Source organism: Oryctolagus cuniculus, chromosome 8 (genome assembly GCF_051225735.1).
Source record: "Oryctolagus cuniculus isolate XC-2025 breed Fujian yellow rabbit chromosome 8, ASM5122573v1, whole genome shotgun sequence".
Taxonomy (NCBI): Eukaryota; Metazoa; Chordata; class Mammalia; order Lagomorpha; family Leporidae; genus Oryctolagus; species Oryctolagus cuniculus.
In genome coordinates, this window is record NC_142874.1 from 118,774,171 (window position 1) to 118,789,855 (window position 15,685).

A 15,685-nucleotide genomic window follows, 5' to 3' on the forward strand; every position below is an offset into this window, starting at 1 on the left:
TTTCCCAGGCACATTCGCAGGGAGCTGGATTTGAGGAACCCAAGTACTTGAGCCACCACCTGCTACCTCCTGAGCTGAGCATTAGTAAGAAGCTGGAATCAGAGGTGCAGCTGGCAGTAGAACCCAGGTCCTCCAATACCGGATGTGGGCGTTCCAAGTGGCACCTCAACCTCTGAGCCAAAAAACTGCCCTCATTCACTGACTTTCAAATTAACTTATACTAGTACAACATATATAGAACTACATAAATAATATCTGTCTCTCAAATCTCAATTTGTAACCAGGCATTTTATTTGCTTGAGGGGGACGGGGGAATGATTCCTACTGATTTCTTCAAATGTTAGAATTTTAAGTTTCTCCCTTACTGTTCCTGTCTCAGGATGAGCTGCTGTGGCTCAGGCTGCAGATACTACTTCCAAGCAGGGTGGTGGTGTCTTCCACAGATACAGGGGGCCTGGCTCAGACAGCTGTGGAGAACAGGAAGTATTACATGTGCCCCGGAAGTACTACTGAGTTCGTGGGAAAAGATGCCTGGGGACTTTCCTACTGGCACACACAGGAAAAGCAGCTCAGAAGGCACAGTATGTGGCTTCTCCCCTCTACCCAGGACCGTGGGCCTGAGTGGGAGCACAAAGCTACCCTCCCTCCATAGCAGGAACTCTCCTCCTGGATGTAGACATCCACGGGAGACTGTCCTTTGAGAGTTCAAAGGAATCCAGTACCAACCAACATATGTCCAAGTCAATTTCGTTCATTTGAATATCATGCTCAAGAGTAATTGGAATTGCACTTGTCAAAACAGATGAAAGAATTATGTTGTGGGGGGGGCAGATGCCTTGCCTTTTGATAACGATTTCCTCTAAATATCACCCCATTAATTAAAAACAAATAAATCCCCTCCCAGACCACTAGCACCACAAAGACTGAATTCTCCTTGGGGAAATATCTGAGGCATTGTGGTCAGTTTCTCTCATGTCTGTTTCACTGTCTGCCCCTTCACTTAAGACCACAGATAAGAAGGAAAGGGCAGAAAACTAATTTTAGTTTAAAAAGTTTAAATAATGATAAAAAGAGGAATCTATTATACTGGAAAATAAACTGATGATAATAGTTTCCAAATATTGGGATTTGAATAAAAATACTAGTGAAAATTCCAAGAGCAGCTGAAAAGTTGAGAACACTTGCTCCACAACTCCTGGATTCCTGCTGATGTTTCCATAATAAATTTTACAACATGGAGGAGTTTGACCACTACCACTGTTGCACTGGACCTGAGATCTGGGGAGACTATAACAAGACTCAGAAGAATGGTCTCCTGTTCACTGTCAGATGAAAGAACGCCAAATAAAACTGGAAAAACCAGCCTTGTGATCCCTATGAGTGTATTTTATAATAGAAGATGTTCATTTTTTTTAGCTTTTATGTGATATAATAGTAAAATGCCCATATTCATAAAACAAATATCCAAGTCAGTTTGAGATCCAGACTATTACCTTGTTGTGTCCACCTGTTCTTTCCATATTATATCCTCTTTGAAGTAAAAGCATCCCTAGAAGCAAGCACTGGCATGAAGCCCAACAAACATTTTCAATCCAGGTTATATAAGGATAAAAGCTGAATTCAAATGACTGTGAATAAGGGAGGAGATAACAAAGTATCTAAGCCTTCAGCTGCATGGAGTTAAGTCATAGACACCAGGCAATCTGAACCAGAAGAAATATTTGGAACCTTTACGACTAACAGCTTTCCCAAAATGCACGTCAGACCCCAAACCACAGCTCCAGGAAGCTCAGAGAATTGCAGGAAAACTGTACCTCAGAGTATCATTTCCAAACTTACAGAAAGCCAAGGATAAAGACACCAGCCAGAAAGCAGCCAGGGAAGAACGCCCATGGAGGAGGAAAGATGACATCTGGCCTCTCCTTAGAAACCAGGCAAGCAAGAAGAGAGTGGAGTGAAATATTCATGGTGTTGAGAAGAAAAAAAAAAACAAACCCAAGCTAGAATTCTGTACCCTGTGACGTTATCCTTTATCCTTTGAGGGTGAAGGGAGAAAGACGATCTCAGGAAACAAAAAATGGAGGGAATCTGTTGCCGACAGTCCCACCTTGCAAGAAAAAAGTTCTTTAGAGAGAAAGAAAATGGCATAGGCTGGAAATGCAGATCCATATCAAGGAAGAACTTCAGAGAGGGCATAAGGGAAGGTAAAATAACATCAAAACTGGCTTTTCTTTATAGAAGTGGCAGTCATACGAACAGAGAGAAACCTGGCTACTGGTACACAGGCACTGCCTGTAAGAAACAGAAACAGTTAACCCTGAAAGGTCCCCAAGGAAGTGGGGAAGCAAAACCATGAAGTACACAATATAAAGCACTGGCTAATTTGGATGAGATTAAGAAGCCACTCTAGAACTGCGCATCATAAGAAATATGGAGACTGTGTATGTACAAGAGACAGAATGACTGGCGATTTCCAAATATCAACAGTACATAAATCATGTGACGTGCTCAAATAATGAAACACGTCATGACAACTAGATTGATAGGCTTACACTTAACCTACAGGTGGATATTTTTCATGATAAAGACATTAAACACGCACATCAAATAGACCTGGTTAGAGGCTGGACAGTTTCGAATCCTGAAACAGAAAGATTCTGAATTCCATTGTAGCACAGCCTGGACTTACCTTGTGACAAACAGAAACACCCCGGAGAGCAGCCCTCTGGCCAATCTGACGTCATATTCCGGGGTGGAATAAAGAGCCATCTTGCCCTGCTCCTCCAGGCTGGAAAGGCCCCCAGCAGTTCCGTGAGCCTGCAGTCAGACAGCCCGCACTGCCCTCAACTCGGAGCTCAGGGCAAGGGGGAGGACTCGCTACTAGGCACCTCTGTACACTGGCCAGTAAGACTCAGTTCCTGCTCTGTACGAGAGACGAGGACAAGGCGACCCTCAGGAACTTTTCCGGAGAAGAACCAACATTTTGGACAAGCGCACATAGCTTTGAAATGCCAGAATTCTTCTCTGTGGGCAGGAGGAGGAGCGCAGTATGGAAAATCATCCTCTTATAAAATGTGCCAAACTGAAACCAGGAAGTCTTCTGAAATGATCTCTGCTAAACCGTGCCCTCCTCCACATGCAAAAATGCCACTGTCTGCACAAGTGCACAAGACGCGTTAAGCTTCCCCAGTTCGGGAGGCTACTGAAGCATGGGTTCTGTAACAACATGGTGGGGAGCCTGCCTAAGGCACACTGGCCAGAGAACACCAAGACAGCCCCGGGGGCAGGACTCGCTGCCCAGGGAGGAGCAAAGGGCCAGTAGAACTAACCCTGCTGCTCAACTGAGCAGGAACTAGGAGTCAAACCCTGAGCCTCCATTATCCACCCACTCATCCTGACTCTACAGAGAACATGCATACCATCACGTTAGGGTGAATGCTTAGCAACAGAGCAGAGAGCTGATGATGGTGGTGACTGGTGGTAGACGTGAGGAAGGAAGGCGAGCTTGGGGGAGGAAGCAGTGGCTTGGAAGATCTTCAGTTTGAGGTTAGAACACTCTCTCCTTTGCCAACTCACTGAACTACCCTAACCCGAGGCTGGCCACATTTTAGGGAGAAGTTTATGCCTAGAAGGTAAGACAGATCATGCAGACTTTTAGGGATGAGTTAGAATTCAAGGATCTAAGCAGGACAGGAAGGATGAGATTGATTTGTGAGAATATTCAGCCCTGGGCCACTAAAAGTGCACGTGCTCGCTCGCTCTCTCTCGCTCTCGCGCTCTCAGCTGTCAATACCTAGAGAGCAGGAAATTTTTCTTTCCTTTTCTTCTAAGTAAGTGAGAAAATCCTCTCTGGCTATTTCTCCTGTGAAGAAGGAGCAGTATGTCTGTGTGACTCACAGCCTTGGTTTGGCTCATGCCTGTCCACTTCCAGGATCAGCCTACTGGCCTGTGTAACAAACTGGTCTACTACGAGCCGCCCAGCTCAACACTCGTGCAATTCTTGGGAAGATGAAAAGCACATCATGGTCTGCTTTCTCCGCCTATAAGAACAAGACGGCAGCGCCTCACCCCTTTCCGTGTTTCGGAGAGGACTCAGATCAGACAGGCTTGGAAGGACTCCCAAGTGTCAAAGCCAGAGCAATGTGAACAGCACAATACATCACAATGCTATTGGATTATAATGGAGAATAAAAGAAATATGAAGGAGCCCTTATTGATAAAAATCAGTAGTCAGGGTCCAGCTTCTCTTTACAGAACTCCAGTTAATAAATGCTCACTAGGCTAATCCTCCGCCTGCAGCACCGGCACCCCGGGTTCTAGTTCCGGTTGGGGTGCTGGGTTCTGTCCCAGTTGCTCCTCTTCCAGGCCAGCTCTCTGCTGTGGCCCGGGGGTACAGTGGAGGATGGCCCAAGTGCTTGGGCCCTGCACCCACATGAGAGACCAGGAAGAAGCACCTGGCTCCTGGCTTCGGATCGGCGCAGCGCACCGGCCATAGCGGCCATTTGGGGGGTGAACCAACGGAAGGAAGGCCTTTCTCTCTGTCTCTCTCTCTCTCACTGTCTAACTCTGCCTGTCAAAAAAATAAGTAAATAAATGCAGACGGAATAAAGGGAATCCAGAATCATCTTCAGAACATCACAGTAGTGTTGTTACAGACAGATGCGTCACAGGAGCGGAGAGGGGTGTGCACTGTGGCACAGAGGTTAAGTCACCACATCCGTATCCTAGTGCCAGCTCAGTATGTCCTGGCTCCGGCGCTTCTGATCCAGCTCCCTGCTAACGTACCTGGAAAAGGAGCACATGATGCCCAGGACTTTGGGTCCCTGCCATCTATGTAGGAAACCAGATGGATTTCCAGGTTCCTGGCTTCAGACTGGCCCAGCCCTGGCTGTCGTGGGCATTTGGGGAGTGACCTAGTGAATGGAAGATGTCTCTGTCTCTCCCTGTCTCTCTGACTTTCAGATGAATAAATGAATCTTTAAAAATCAGGAGATGGGGCCAGCATCATGGCTTAAGAGGGTTAAGCCACTTCTGTCACATCGGCATCCCATATGGTTGCTAGGTCAAGTTCTAGCTGCTCCACTTCTGATCCAGCTCCCTGATAATGTACCCGAGAAGGCCACAAAAGAAGGCCCAAGTGCTTAGGCCCCAGCCACCCATGTGGCTAGCTCCTGGCTTTAGCCTGGCCCAGCCCTGACCACTGCAGCCATTTGGGGAGTGAACCAGTGAATGGATGATCTCTTTCTGTCCCTCCCCCTCTCTCTGTAACTCTGCCTTTCAAAACTTGGCTAATCTTCTGCCTGCGGTGCCAGCACACCGGGTTCTAGTCCCCGATGGGGCGCCGGATTCTGTCCCTGTTGCTCCTCTTCCAGGTCAGCTCTCTGCTGTGGCCCAGGAGGCAGTAGAGGATGGCCCAAGTGCTTGGGCCCTGCACCTGGCATGTGAGACCAGGAGAAGCACCTGGCTCCTGGCTTCGGATTGGTGCAGTGCACCAGCCGTAGCGGCCATTTGGGGGTTGAACCAACAGAAAGGAAGACCTTTCTCTTTGTCTCTCTCTCTCACTGTCTAAATCTGCCTGTCAAAAAAAAAAAAAAAAAAAAAATCAGTGGAGAAAGGTTGAGGAGATAGGATATTTGCATAGCCTCAAAGTTATCTTGCCCAGGATATTAATTACAAACAGACAGGTAGTACCTTTACAGTGGAGAGACCACCAGATTTCATTGTAACCAGGTAATCAAGGTTAACATCACCAGGAATGAAACATCCGCCTCCCGTGGCCCCTGATATGAGACACTAGGAAGGATACATCACTCTGTGATATTCCTGCCAAAGAAGTGTGGTTTCAGTCTAACATGAGAGGATGTCGGACACCCTTAAACAGGAGGCATTCCACAAAATACCTGTCCAGGGCTCTTCCTGAGCGGCAAGGTCATAAAGCCAGAGAGACAGAGGAAGTGTCACAGATCAGAGAAGACCAAGGCAATGTGACAGCGAAACACCACGTGGGGTCTCAGACAGAAAAAGGACATCAGCGGTGTGAAGCCTAAATAAGTCTGTAATTATTACTAACTGCCAATGCTAATTTCTTTATTTTGATATTTGAACTATGGTTATAAAAACTGTTAACATCAGGGAACGTTGTGGGACAGCCAGATGAGAAAGCTCTATACTATTATTTTTACAACATTTTCAGGAGTCTAAAAAAACTTAAAAATAAGAACTATTAAAAAAAAAAAGCCCAAATAGGACTTGGGATGTGAATATAACTGCATGAAATTCCTCCCGTTTCCACGCTGAATCCCCCATCAGTAACACGTGGTTGTGGAGAGGCCTTGGGGAACAGGAAAAGCATTAGGAGGTCAAACTTCCTAAGAGGCTCGCATGGCTATGGAAACAAGACACGTGGACACAGAATGCTCATCGTAAAACAAAGTAAAAGATCCAGCCGGCAGGCTCTGAGCAGGAGTGACGGAGCTACGTGGAGCTCCTAACATCTTCAAGAGGCAATTGCCATCCACCTGTTCCCCCACATATTCCCTTGGTACAGGCACTGAGCTGTTGGCCAGATGCAACTGTGCTAACGAGAACATCCCAGCTTGTTTGAAAAACCATGTCTTTGTGATTAGGAGACCAAATCGACACTGAGGTTTATTTGCTCTACTCAGCTTCCAGGGACTGCTTTATAGGAGACCTGGAAGAAGCTCCTGGCTCCTGGCTCCTGGCTCCTGGCTCCTGGCTCCTGGCTCCTGGCTCCTGGATTTGGCCTGACCCAGCCCTGCCTGTTGCAGCCATTTGGGAAGTGAACCTGCAGATGGAAAACAGATCAGATCACTCTCCTCTGCCCTGACCTTGTAATTCTGCTTTTCAAATAAATAAACAAATCATCGTCCTGGACGATGAGGGTTTTCTAGGTGCCTGGCACCACACAGTGCCATTACCTTAATTCTTTTGGTCTGAAGCCAATACAATCCACTCTAGTTCTCCAGCCAGACCTGGTTTAATGGATGCCAATTGTAGGGGGGAAATTAGAAAAAAATGGAAAGATGAAAAAAATCACCTGTAATTCCATGACCAAGAGAATTATTGTTAATATTTTCTTAAATTACTTTCATATTGTTTTTATAATTGACTTCATTTTTGTATTCAATTTTGTTTCCTTTGCTTCATTTCCAATAGCATTTAAAACCTGATACTAAATGTTGTTTTGATTCCTTATATAGCACGTTTTTCTGTTTATAAGAATAATGTATACTCATTGTAAGACATTTGGAAAAAGGGAAGAGTATGAAGAAGAGGCTAAATAATATTGGAAAAAACCTCTATTTCTTCCAAGTCTTTTTTTGTAAGTTATATGTTTTACATTGCTGAGAACCATATGTCATGTATCTTTTTAATATTTCGTTACTTATTTGAAAGTCAGAATGGGGGGGGTGGTGAAGACAGAGAGGTTGGTCTACCAAACTTACTGCTTTTGTCTTTTCTAGTTCATATCACTGAAACATAGAATGTGTACAGTCTTGTGTCTGGAGGCTTTTTCTAAGATTCTTTCAAGTTGTACTCCTCCTTTTACTGCTGAGTAATAGTTCATTGTATGTAATTGTCATAATTTGTTTAGTCATTCACTTGTTGGTGAACATTTGGGTTGTTACCAGTTTGGGGCTATTATGAATAAAATCATCGTCCTGGTGTGTGAGTGTTTGGTGTAGTGGTGAAGATACCCACATCCCATATCAGAGTGCCCACCCAGCTCAAGTCCCCGCTCCACTTCTGATCCAGTTTCCTGCTAATGCGTCCTGGGAGGCAGCAGGTGATGGCTCAAGTACTTTAGCCCCTGCCACCCACATGGGAGACCCAGACTGAGTTCCCAGCTTTGGAAACTGGCCCAGCCCTGGCTGTTGAGAGCATTTGGGAGGTGAGCCAGCAGATTAGAATTGTCTGTCTCTGTCTCACTAATAAACGAAGTTTAATTTTAAAAAAACCATTATCCTTCCGAACCCTGGGCTTCTCTCTGGCCTCCTTGTTCTGCTCCTTCCTCTCTTATCTGCCTGCCCCCTTGACCCTCCTCACCCCACCTCCCTCTCCCGGCAGCCAAGAGTCTTTTTCTGCCCCCTCTTACCTGTGCTTCAGCCGAAGTTTAACCCCTCCTGACCACGCTGCTTTCTTGTGCTGGGGCTCAGAGGCGCGGGGCTCCGGGCTGAGGGAGTTAGGCACACCAGTGTCCGCATGGCCTGGTTCTGCACACGCATCTCTGTGGGAAACAGCACAAGAAGGAGCTGAGTGCGACGGTGCCCACAGGCAGAAGCAGAAATGAATGGAACAAGAGAGGCACCTGAAAGTGAGCCCAGCGCACGGCCGGCTATGGGGTCCTAGGCTCGCACCTGACTGTATTCTCGTCTCTACGGAAGGTGAACCCATCGCCCAGCATCTCCTCCCTCCCTGTGTATGTTTTGGGGAGAGAGAAAATAAAAAAGTGCGTGTCTTTATCTTGGAAAACCCAGCTTTCCTGAGCAAGGGGGAGGAAAGACGAATGCTATTACGTACACTATTATTATATACTCCCCTATTCTTCAGCACAGCACTGGTAAATCAGTGATCAGCGGAGCTCCCGCGAGCAAACCATCAACGAAGTGGCTCCCTGACCCACGCCCGCGCTGCCCCGCTCTCCCCAAGGCCCCTCCAGAAACAGCCTGGGCTCTGTTCAGTGGGCAGCAGCTGGGTAGCACATGCCAGCTCCTGGGCTTGCACTGTTTCAGATTGTTTGAATTCCACTGCGCTGGGAGGCAAGCCTTTTGTGCGTCCATTTAAATCCACCCCCTGACCCCGAGTCCCGAACACCATTCCCGTAACTCCTTTCCTCCATACTCCCGGGGAGTCAGGGAAGAATTTTAAGCCCCACATGGCCAATGCGTTCCGCCATGGGAACGGGCACATTTCTTCTCCCTGGCAGGGTGTCAGATGCCCAATCTCTAAACCCCCCAACCCCTGGCTGCTCTTGGTGCCTCCCGGTCATCCAACTGTCCCCTGCGTGAGGCTGCCGGCGGGTTCTGATCACCCCAGCTTGCTGGGGACCCCTGGTGAGTTTTCAGTTTCGGATTTTCGGGAAACTTTCAAAGCTGCTGAGATGGAATTGGCAGGCTCATCCTCAGGCTCCCCCACACCCTGCCCAGGCCTTGGCCGAGGGAGGGGAGGGGAGGGGAGGGGATTAGGGAACAGCTGTCACGAAGGAGCCCAGTCCATCTGGTCTTGTATTTCTAGAAGACAGAGGGAAGCGAAAGAGCCTTTTCCCTGAAATCCCAAGGCAAGTCCAAGGATTCCTGTTTATTTTCGGCACGGGGAGATGACCAGCAGGTCAACAGGGAGCTTCCAGCTCCAAGCTCACGTTTCCACCTTCGCCTTGGTTGTCTGCAAGCGCCGTGTCCTTGTACTTTTCCCACCAGGGGTGGGCTTCCTGACTCTGGAGGTATTCAGTGTAATTCTGCATGTGAAGTGTGGCAGCTTGGTGGAGGCGCTGTCATCTGTGAACTCAGTGACATTGGTGCGTCAGCGCAGAGCACGGGAAGAGCGAGGAGAGGCCATGGCTCCGCACAACCACCAGCTCTGAGACTGTCCTCTCGGCGCCTCAGTTCTCTCATCTATGAAATGGGCGCAAAGTGACCACCTCTTCCATGGGTGGGATTTATTGAGAAACAAGAGTAATCCAGGTAAACACTGCCAACAGAGCGCCGCACCCAGGCGGCAGTGCGGCACTTAGCCGTCATGGTAGGGACAGCCGCCTCGCCGAGCTGCTATCCGGTTTCTAGAGAGTGCAGACAGCCATTGCTATGTTCGGTCATGGCTGCCTTGCGGTCCCAGCATCAGCTTAGTGCTCCCTTTAGTGACAGGTCAGGCAAAACACCCGTAACCACGCAGGCCCCGCATGTGGCAGGGAGGACGGGACGCAGAGCCTTGGACATGCATGCAGAAGCCTCCTGGGCCATCCTCCGTCAGGATTCCCACACCCGCATACACACCAACCCCGACAGCCCAACAGCCTACCCTGAGGCCGAAGTAGACTCAGAGGCATCTCACCGTCCCATACCTAAACCTAAAGATTCCAGGGATGCAAACGCCACACTCCAGGGGCCAGCGCTGTGGCATAGTGGGTAAGCAATGCTGGCATCCCATATGGGCACTGGTTCAAATCCTGGCTGCTCTACTTCCGATCCAGCTTCCTGCTAATGCTCCTGGGAAAGTAATGGAGAATGGCCCAAGTGTTTGGGCCCCTGCACCTATGTGCGAGAACCAGAAGAAGCTCCTGGTTTCGGCCTGGCTCAGCTCTGGTCATTGCAGCCATTTGGGGAAATGAACCAGTAGACGGAAGCTCGCTCTCTCTGTCTCTCCCCCTCCCCTGTAACTCTGTCTTTCAAATAAATAAATAAATAAAGCTTCTTAAAAAAAAAAAAAAAAGCACACCCGAAGGCCACCAGGGGAAGGGCTGTTCCCCTCAGTGTCTCCCCAGGATCCTGATGTCTACTGGGAGGAAATATCCAGGCCCCAGCTTTCAGGGGACCTTTGTGGCATTCAGAAACTTTTTTTTTTTTTTTTTTTTGCCTCAACCACAATTGCTGGCTCCGACCTTTCAGCACAATGGCATGGGCTCCCGAGGCTGAGTTTTCTCTTTTCCCTTCCCCCACCACTTCCTGCAAGGCACCTAGAGACACAGGGCCAGGGGGCAGGCTGCGGCAGCAAAGAGCTGGCTGCCAGAGCAGGCCAGTGTAGCAGACACGGAAGGCAGGGAACGCCGCATGCAACCCAGGATTTCTATGGCTCCTTTTTTTTTTTTTTTTTGGACAGACAGAGTTAGTGAGAGAGAGAAAGACAGAGAGAAAGGTCTTCCTTTTCTGTTGGTTCACCCTCCAATGGCCGCTATGACTGGCACACTGTGCTGATCCGAAACCAGGAGCCAGGTGCTTCTCCTGGTCTCACATGCCAGGTGCAGGGCCCAAGCACTTGGGCCATCCTCCACTGCACTCCCTGGCCACACCAGAGAGCTGGACTGGAAGAGGGGCAACCAGGACAGAATCTGGCGCTCCAACCAGGACTAGAACCTGGGGTGCCGGCGCCACAGGTAGAGGATTAGCCTATTGAGCCGCAGTGCCGGCTATGGCTCCTTTCAACACCTGGGAGAGACCAGCACTGGCCCGGCACTGCCCTCCCAAGCCATGTTGCCCTGCCACTCGTTCCCTCCAGCGGACCCCCCCAGAGTAAGTCACGGCATCCCCCCACCCTGCTAATCTACCTGCTCCTGGCCAGGACAGGGCAGCCACTGCTCTGGGGGAGTAGGCTCCCGAGGCCAGGCAGAGACCCCAGCACCTGACTGTGCTATCTGGACACACCCACCTACTACAAGCACACCTGTGCTGCCTTAAACCCTTCCGGAATAATCTGGCCAACTAATTAATATTCTTTTTTTTTTAAAAAAAAGATTTATTTCATTTATTTGAAAGACAGAGTTATAGAAAGAAGTAGAGACAGAGAGAGAGAGAGAGAGAGAGGTCTTCCATCTGCTGGTTCACTCCCCCAGATGGCCACAACAGTCAGAGCTGCACTGATCCAAATCCAGGAGCCACATGGGTGCAGGGGCCCAAGGACTTGGGACATCTTCCACTGCTTTCCCAGGCCATAGCAGAGAGCTGGATCAGAAGAGGAGCAGCCAGGACTAGAACCGGCGCCCCTAAGGGATGCCAGCACTGCAGGCCAGGGCTTTAACGCACTGCGCCACAGCGCCAGCCCCTTAATTAATATTCTTAAACTCTTATGTTCTAAGGAAATGAAATCCCACAGGAAATCTGGGTGGAAAACAGTCCTGGAATGAGTCCGGGAGGAGCCATCTTCCTACAGCCCTGGAATCATCCTCTCTACCCTTCTCTGCCCCGCCTCATCTACCCATAGACTGCTTACCTGCACACTGAACTCACGCTGTCCCCAGAACGCACATTTCTCCCCCACTTCAGGTTGCTATGCCAACTGCCCCTCTGGAGTTAACAGACTCCAACACAAGCTTTCCTCACATCTGGGAATGGTGCCCCCTGTCGGCACCCAGAGGTACCACAAGCCTCAGGCAGATAGATGTCTACTCAATTCTAGGCACTCAGACACAGCAGCATAACCTGCCGTGCCACAACACTCCCCACCCAGTTCATCTCTTGCTGGCTGCTTCACAGCCTTTTGGGCCCAGGTCAAGCACCACCTCTTCAGAGCCGCAAAGATCTGTAGGTGTGCAGGGCAGGCACCCTGATCTCTGCCCTTATTGCTGTCCGTGACTGCTCACCTGCACGCTGTCTGCTTCATCAAGAAACTGAGCTCACCCAGGTCAAGGTCCGGGCCTGGCTTTTCTTCAGCTTTGTTTCTTAAGCCAACACACAATCAGGCAGCACAGTGAGGGGCTCACACTAGGCACACAACACGTCCTTGTTAAATGAATCACAAATTCATTGTCTAATGCATGCCAAACTGAGTTCTATGCCCACTCACTTTGTTAAAAAAAATTATTTAGCTATTTGAAAGGCAGAGTGAGAGAGTGAGAGAGAGAGAGAGAGAATTTCTTCCATCTCTCCAAAATGGCCATGACAGCTTGGTCAAGCTGAAGCCAGGAGCCTGGACCCCAAACAAGTCTCCTTCCCAGGTGCACTAGCAGGCAGCTGGATCAGAAGTGGAGCAGAGGGAACTCAATTTAGTGCTCATATGGGATGCTGGTGCCGCAGACAGCAGCTTACCCCACGGTGCCACAATGCCAGCCCCAGTTCTGTGGCCTTAAACTCTTATTCACAGTAGATGATTTGGGGAAGACGGGTTGGGGAGGGGGTCTTCTTCCTTCTAAATGAAGCTATGAGTCAATTTCTTTGGAAAACAGCACTTGGCCTTAACTTTTGGTCCATATCATTAGCGGCAGGCCTCCTCAGGATGGACAGGACAGTGTTTGCAGGCTATGGCCAACCCCCTGGCCTGGCTCCGTGTGTGTGTGTGTGTGTGTTGGCCTTTTTTGAGGAAGCAAATACTCTTTTGTGATGAACAACACACTGTGTACTTCTGTGGGGCTAAGCTGGTCCTCGGGACCCCATGGAGAAATTTCTTTGGGTTTATCTGGGTCTGTGCGTGTCCTCATTTTCATGGCCATCTGCCGTGTCCCTGGCTTCCCAAGTTTCTCTCTTCTGCTCTGCTCCATGAGCCCCGTGCATGATGCTGACCTTCTTATTATTTCGCTATGCAATCGTTCCCTTTCTTCTTTAAAGATTTTTAAATTTGTTTTGAAAGTCAGAGGGAGAGCTTTCACCCTCTGGTTCACTGCCCCGATGGCTGCAATGACCAGAGCTAGACCAGGCCGAAGCCAGGAGCCAGGAGCTTCATCCAGGTCCCCCATGTGTGTGCAGGGGCCCAAGCACTTGGGCCATCTTCCACTGCTTTCCCCAGGCTGTTAGCAGGGAGCTGGCTTGGCAGTGGAGCAACCACATGGGATGCCGGCACTACCGGTGGCAGCTTTACCTGCTACGCCGCAGCACCAGCCCCACCCCTTTATGTTGAGTTACCAGGTCTCGAACATCACTGCTCAAAGTTCCCTTGGGTCTTCAAGACACATAAAATAAAAGGCCTGAATTCTAGGTGCTGTCAGTGTAGGGAGGACGATTTTTAAGTCCCGATGCCCTTGGGTCCAGCTTTCTGCTCTCGCTGCTCTTCATTTCTCATGACTGATCACCTATCAAAGGTCTCCCGCACATTCTCCACAAACTGCCCTTGCCATAAAGGTCCCCTTGTCCCTGTGACTGACCTCTGCCCCCTATATATGTGAGACTTGACCTTCTAGGCCACTGTCTTCACTGCTCTCCTTTTTTTGCTTTTCTAATCGTTCTTTACAATCTGGAAGCCTGCCCTGCAGCGCCGCAGGCCTGCATTCTTTCTAGGGCTTTCCCTCGGAGGCTGCTACTGAGGGCTCCTTACAGACTCCCTCTGCCTGCCTGTGTGCAGGGCCACGCACGGCTCAGCAGCCACGCACAGAAGCGCTCTGTATGTCACACCTGGGTCCATCTACACCTGCTCTGCCTGCTTTTTCTCACTTGACCTCCCCCAAAACTTCCCCAGTGGGCCATGTGTACAATCTCTACCACTGGCATTCCATATATTCCTACTTCTTTCCGAACCATAAGTTTAACTATCTCTCACCTGGAGGAAGCTCCTGGCACCTGGCTTTAGCCTGGCCCAGCACCGGCCATCGTGGCCATCTGGGGAGTGAACTAGCAGATGCAACATCACTGTCTCTCTCTCTCTTAACTCTGCCTTTTAAATAAATAAATAAATCTTTTTTAAAAAATGAGCAAGCACTGTTTCATCCACTTAATCTTTTTTAAGATTTATTTATTTATTTGAAAGGCAAAGTTACAGAGAGGCAGAAGCAGAGAGAGAGAGAGTATGAGAGAGAGAGAGAGAGAGAGATAAGTCTTCCATCTGCTGGTTTACTTCCCAGATGGCCGCAATGGCTGGAGCTGCACTGAGCCGAAGTCAGGAGCTTCTTCCGGGTCTCCCACATGGGTGCAGGGGCCAAAGGCCTTGGGCCATCTTCCAATGCTTTCCCAGGCCATAGCAGAGAGCTGGATTGGATGTGGAGCAGCTGGGTCTCGAACTGGCACCCATATGGGATGACAGCACTACAGGCAGGAGCTTTACCCTTTAAGCCACAGTGCTGGCCCCTCAGAGGCCTTTTAACTGCTGTGCCGAACACCCGCCCCCTCCCTCTCCTTTTCCTTCACTCTCTCACACTGTGCGTATATGAGCCTGCCTCTCCCTCCTGCCCCCGCCATGGGCCTCACAGAGGGCAGGGATCAAAGGAGCAGTCTCCAATGATGGCGTTACCTCACGAAGAAGTCAGCTCTGTCCAGTCTTCACCATCAACCTCTAAGGCAGTCAGGTGCCTTTATGCTACGTCACTCTGACTTTACGGATAAGGAAACCCAGACTCAGAGCAGCAGAGGGACGATGCCCAGCCTCTCTCTGGTGGGAACAGAACTGGAACCAGACCCAGTTCTTACACGTTTCACTCTTCTTTGGGTTTCTCTTTTCTTCCTTGGCCTGATAAGATCCCCAGAGACGATGCTCATCAAGTATTTGCTTAGTAAAGATATGTTCTGAGTGGACAAGAGAGCAGGTGCCTGGCAGGCTCCCTGCATAGCTGCTGGATGGGGATCACCATCCGTGGGTCTGCAGGAGCAGGCGGGAGAGGGGTGCAGAGAACTCTCCAGCCGAGACTGCAAAGGGCTGACGTCGCACAGCCTGGGACTGTCACGAAAGGCCAACGAAAACATGTCCCCCTCCAAACTGCCGTGCCAGGCCTCTCCTCAACCACGCTGCATGCTGCAGTAGCACTAACGACCTCGAAGCATTCTGCAAAGGTTCTGCCTCTGGTGAGAGGGGTGAACAAACAGCAACGCAATAGGCGCAAAAGACAAAAGTGCATTTGGTCACCGCTGCTGCCTCAGTCACACAAACCATTAGGAAAATGAAGTGCGGATGGTTGATGAGGCATCAAAAATGAGCAGATACTCACATACGACCACAGAGGGCAACAGGGCCGGCCCAGCAGCCGGGAGACCCACCCCGGACCCTCTCTGTAACACTGCGACCAAGTCACTTGAACATCCTGGGTTTAGCTCATGAG

The 15,685-nt window shown here is 49.6% G+C and overlaps 1 protein-coding gene across 5 annotated transcripts in view; it reads right to left on the minus strand.

Moving 5' to 3' along the window:
• The window catches only part of SHROOM3 (shroom family member 3), a 342,800-nt gene that overhangs the window by 54,259 nt on the left and 272,856 nt on the right, over positions 1 to 15,685 (minus strand). For all 5 annotated transcript variants that reach the window (XM_051819657.3, XM_051819655.3, XM_051819661.3 and 2 more), the window contains one exon: positions 8,117 to 8,248. In XM_051819657.3, the coding sequence (XP_051675617.3) occupies positions 8,117 to 8,248 (132 nt within the window). The remainder of the gene's footprint in view (positions 1 to 8,116; positions 8,249 to 15,685) is intronic.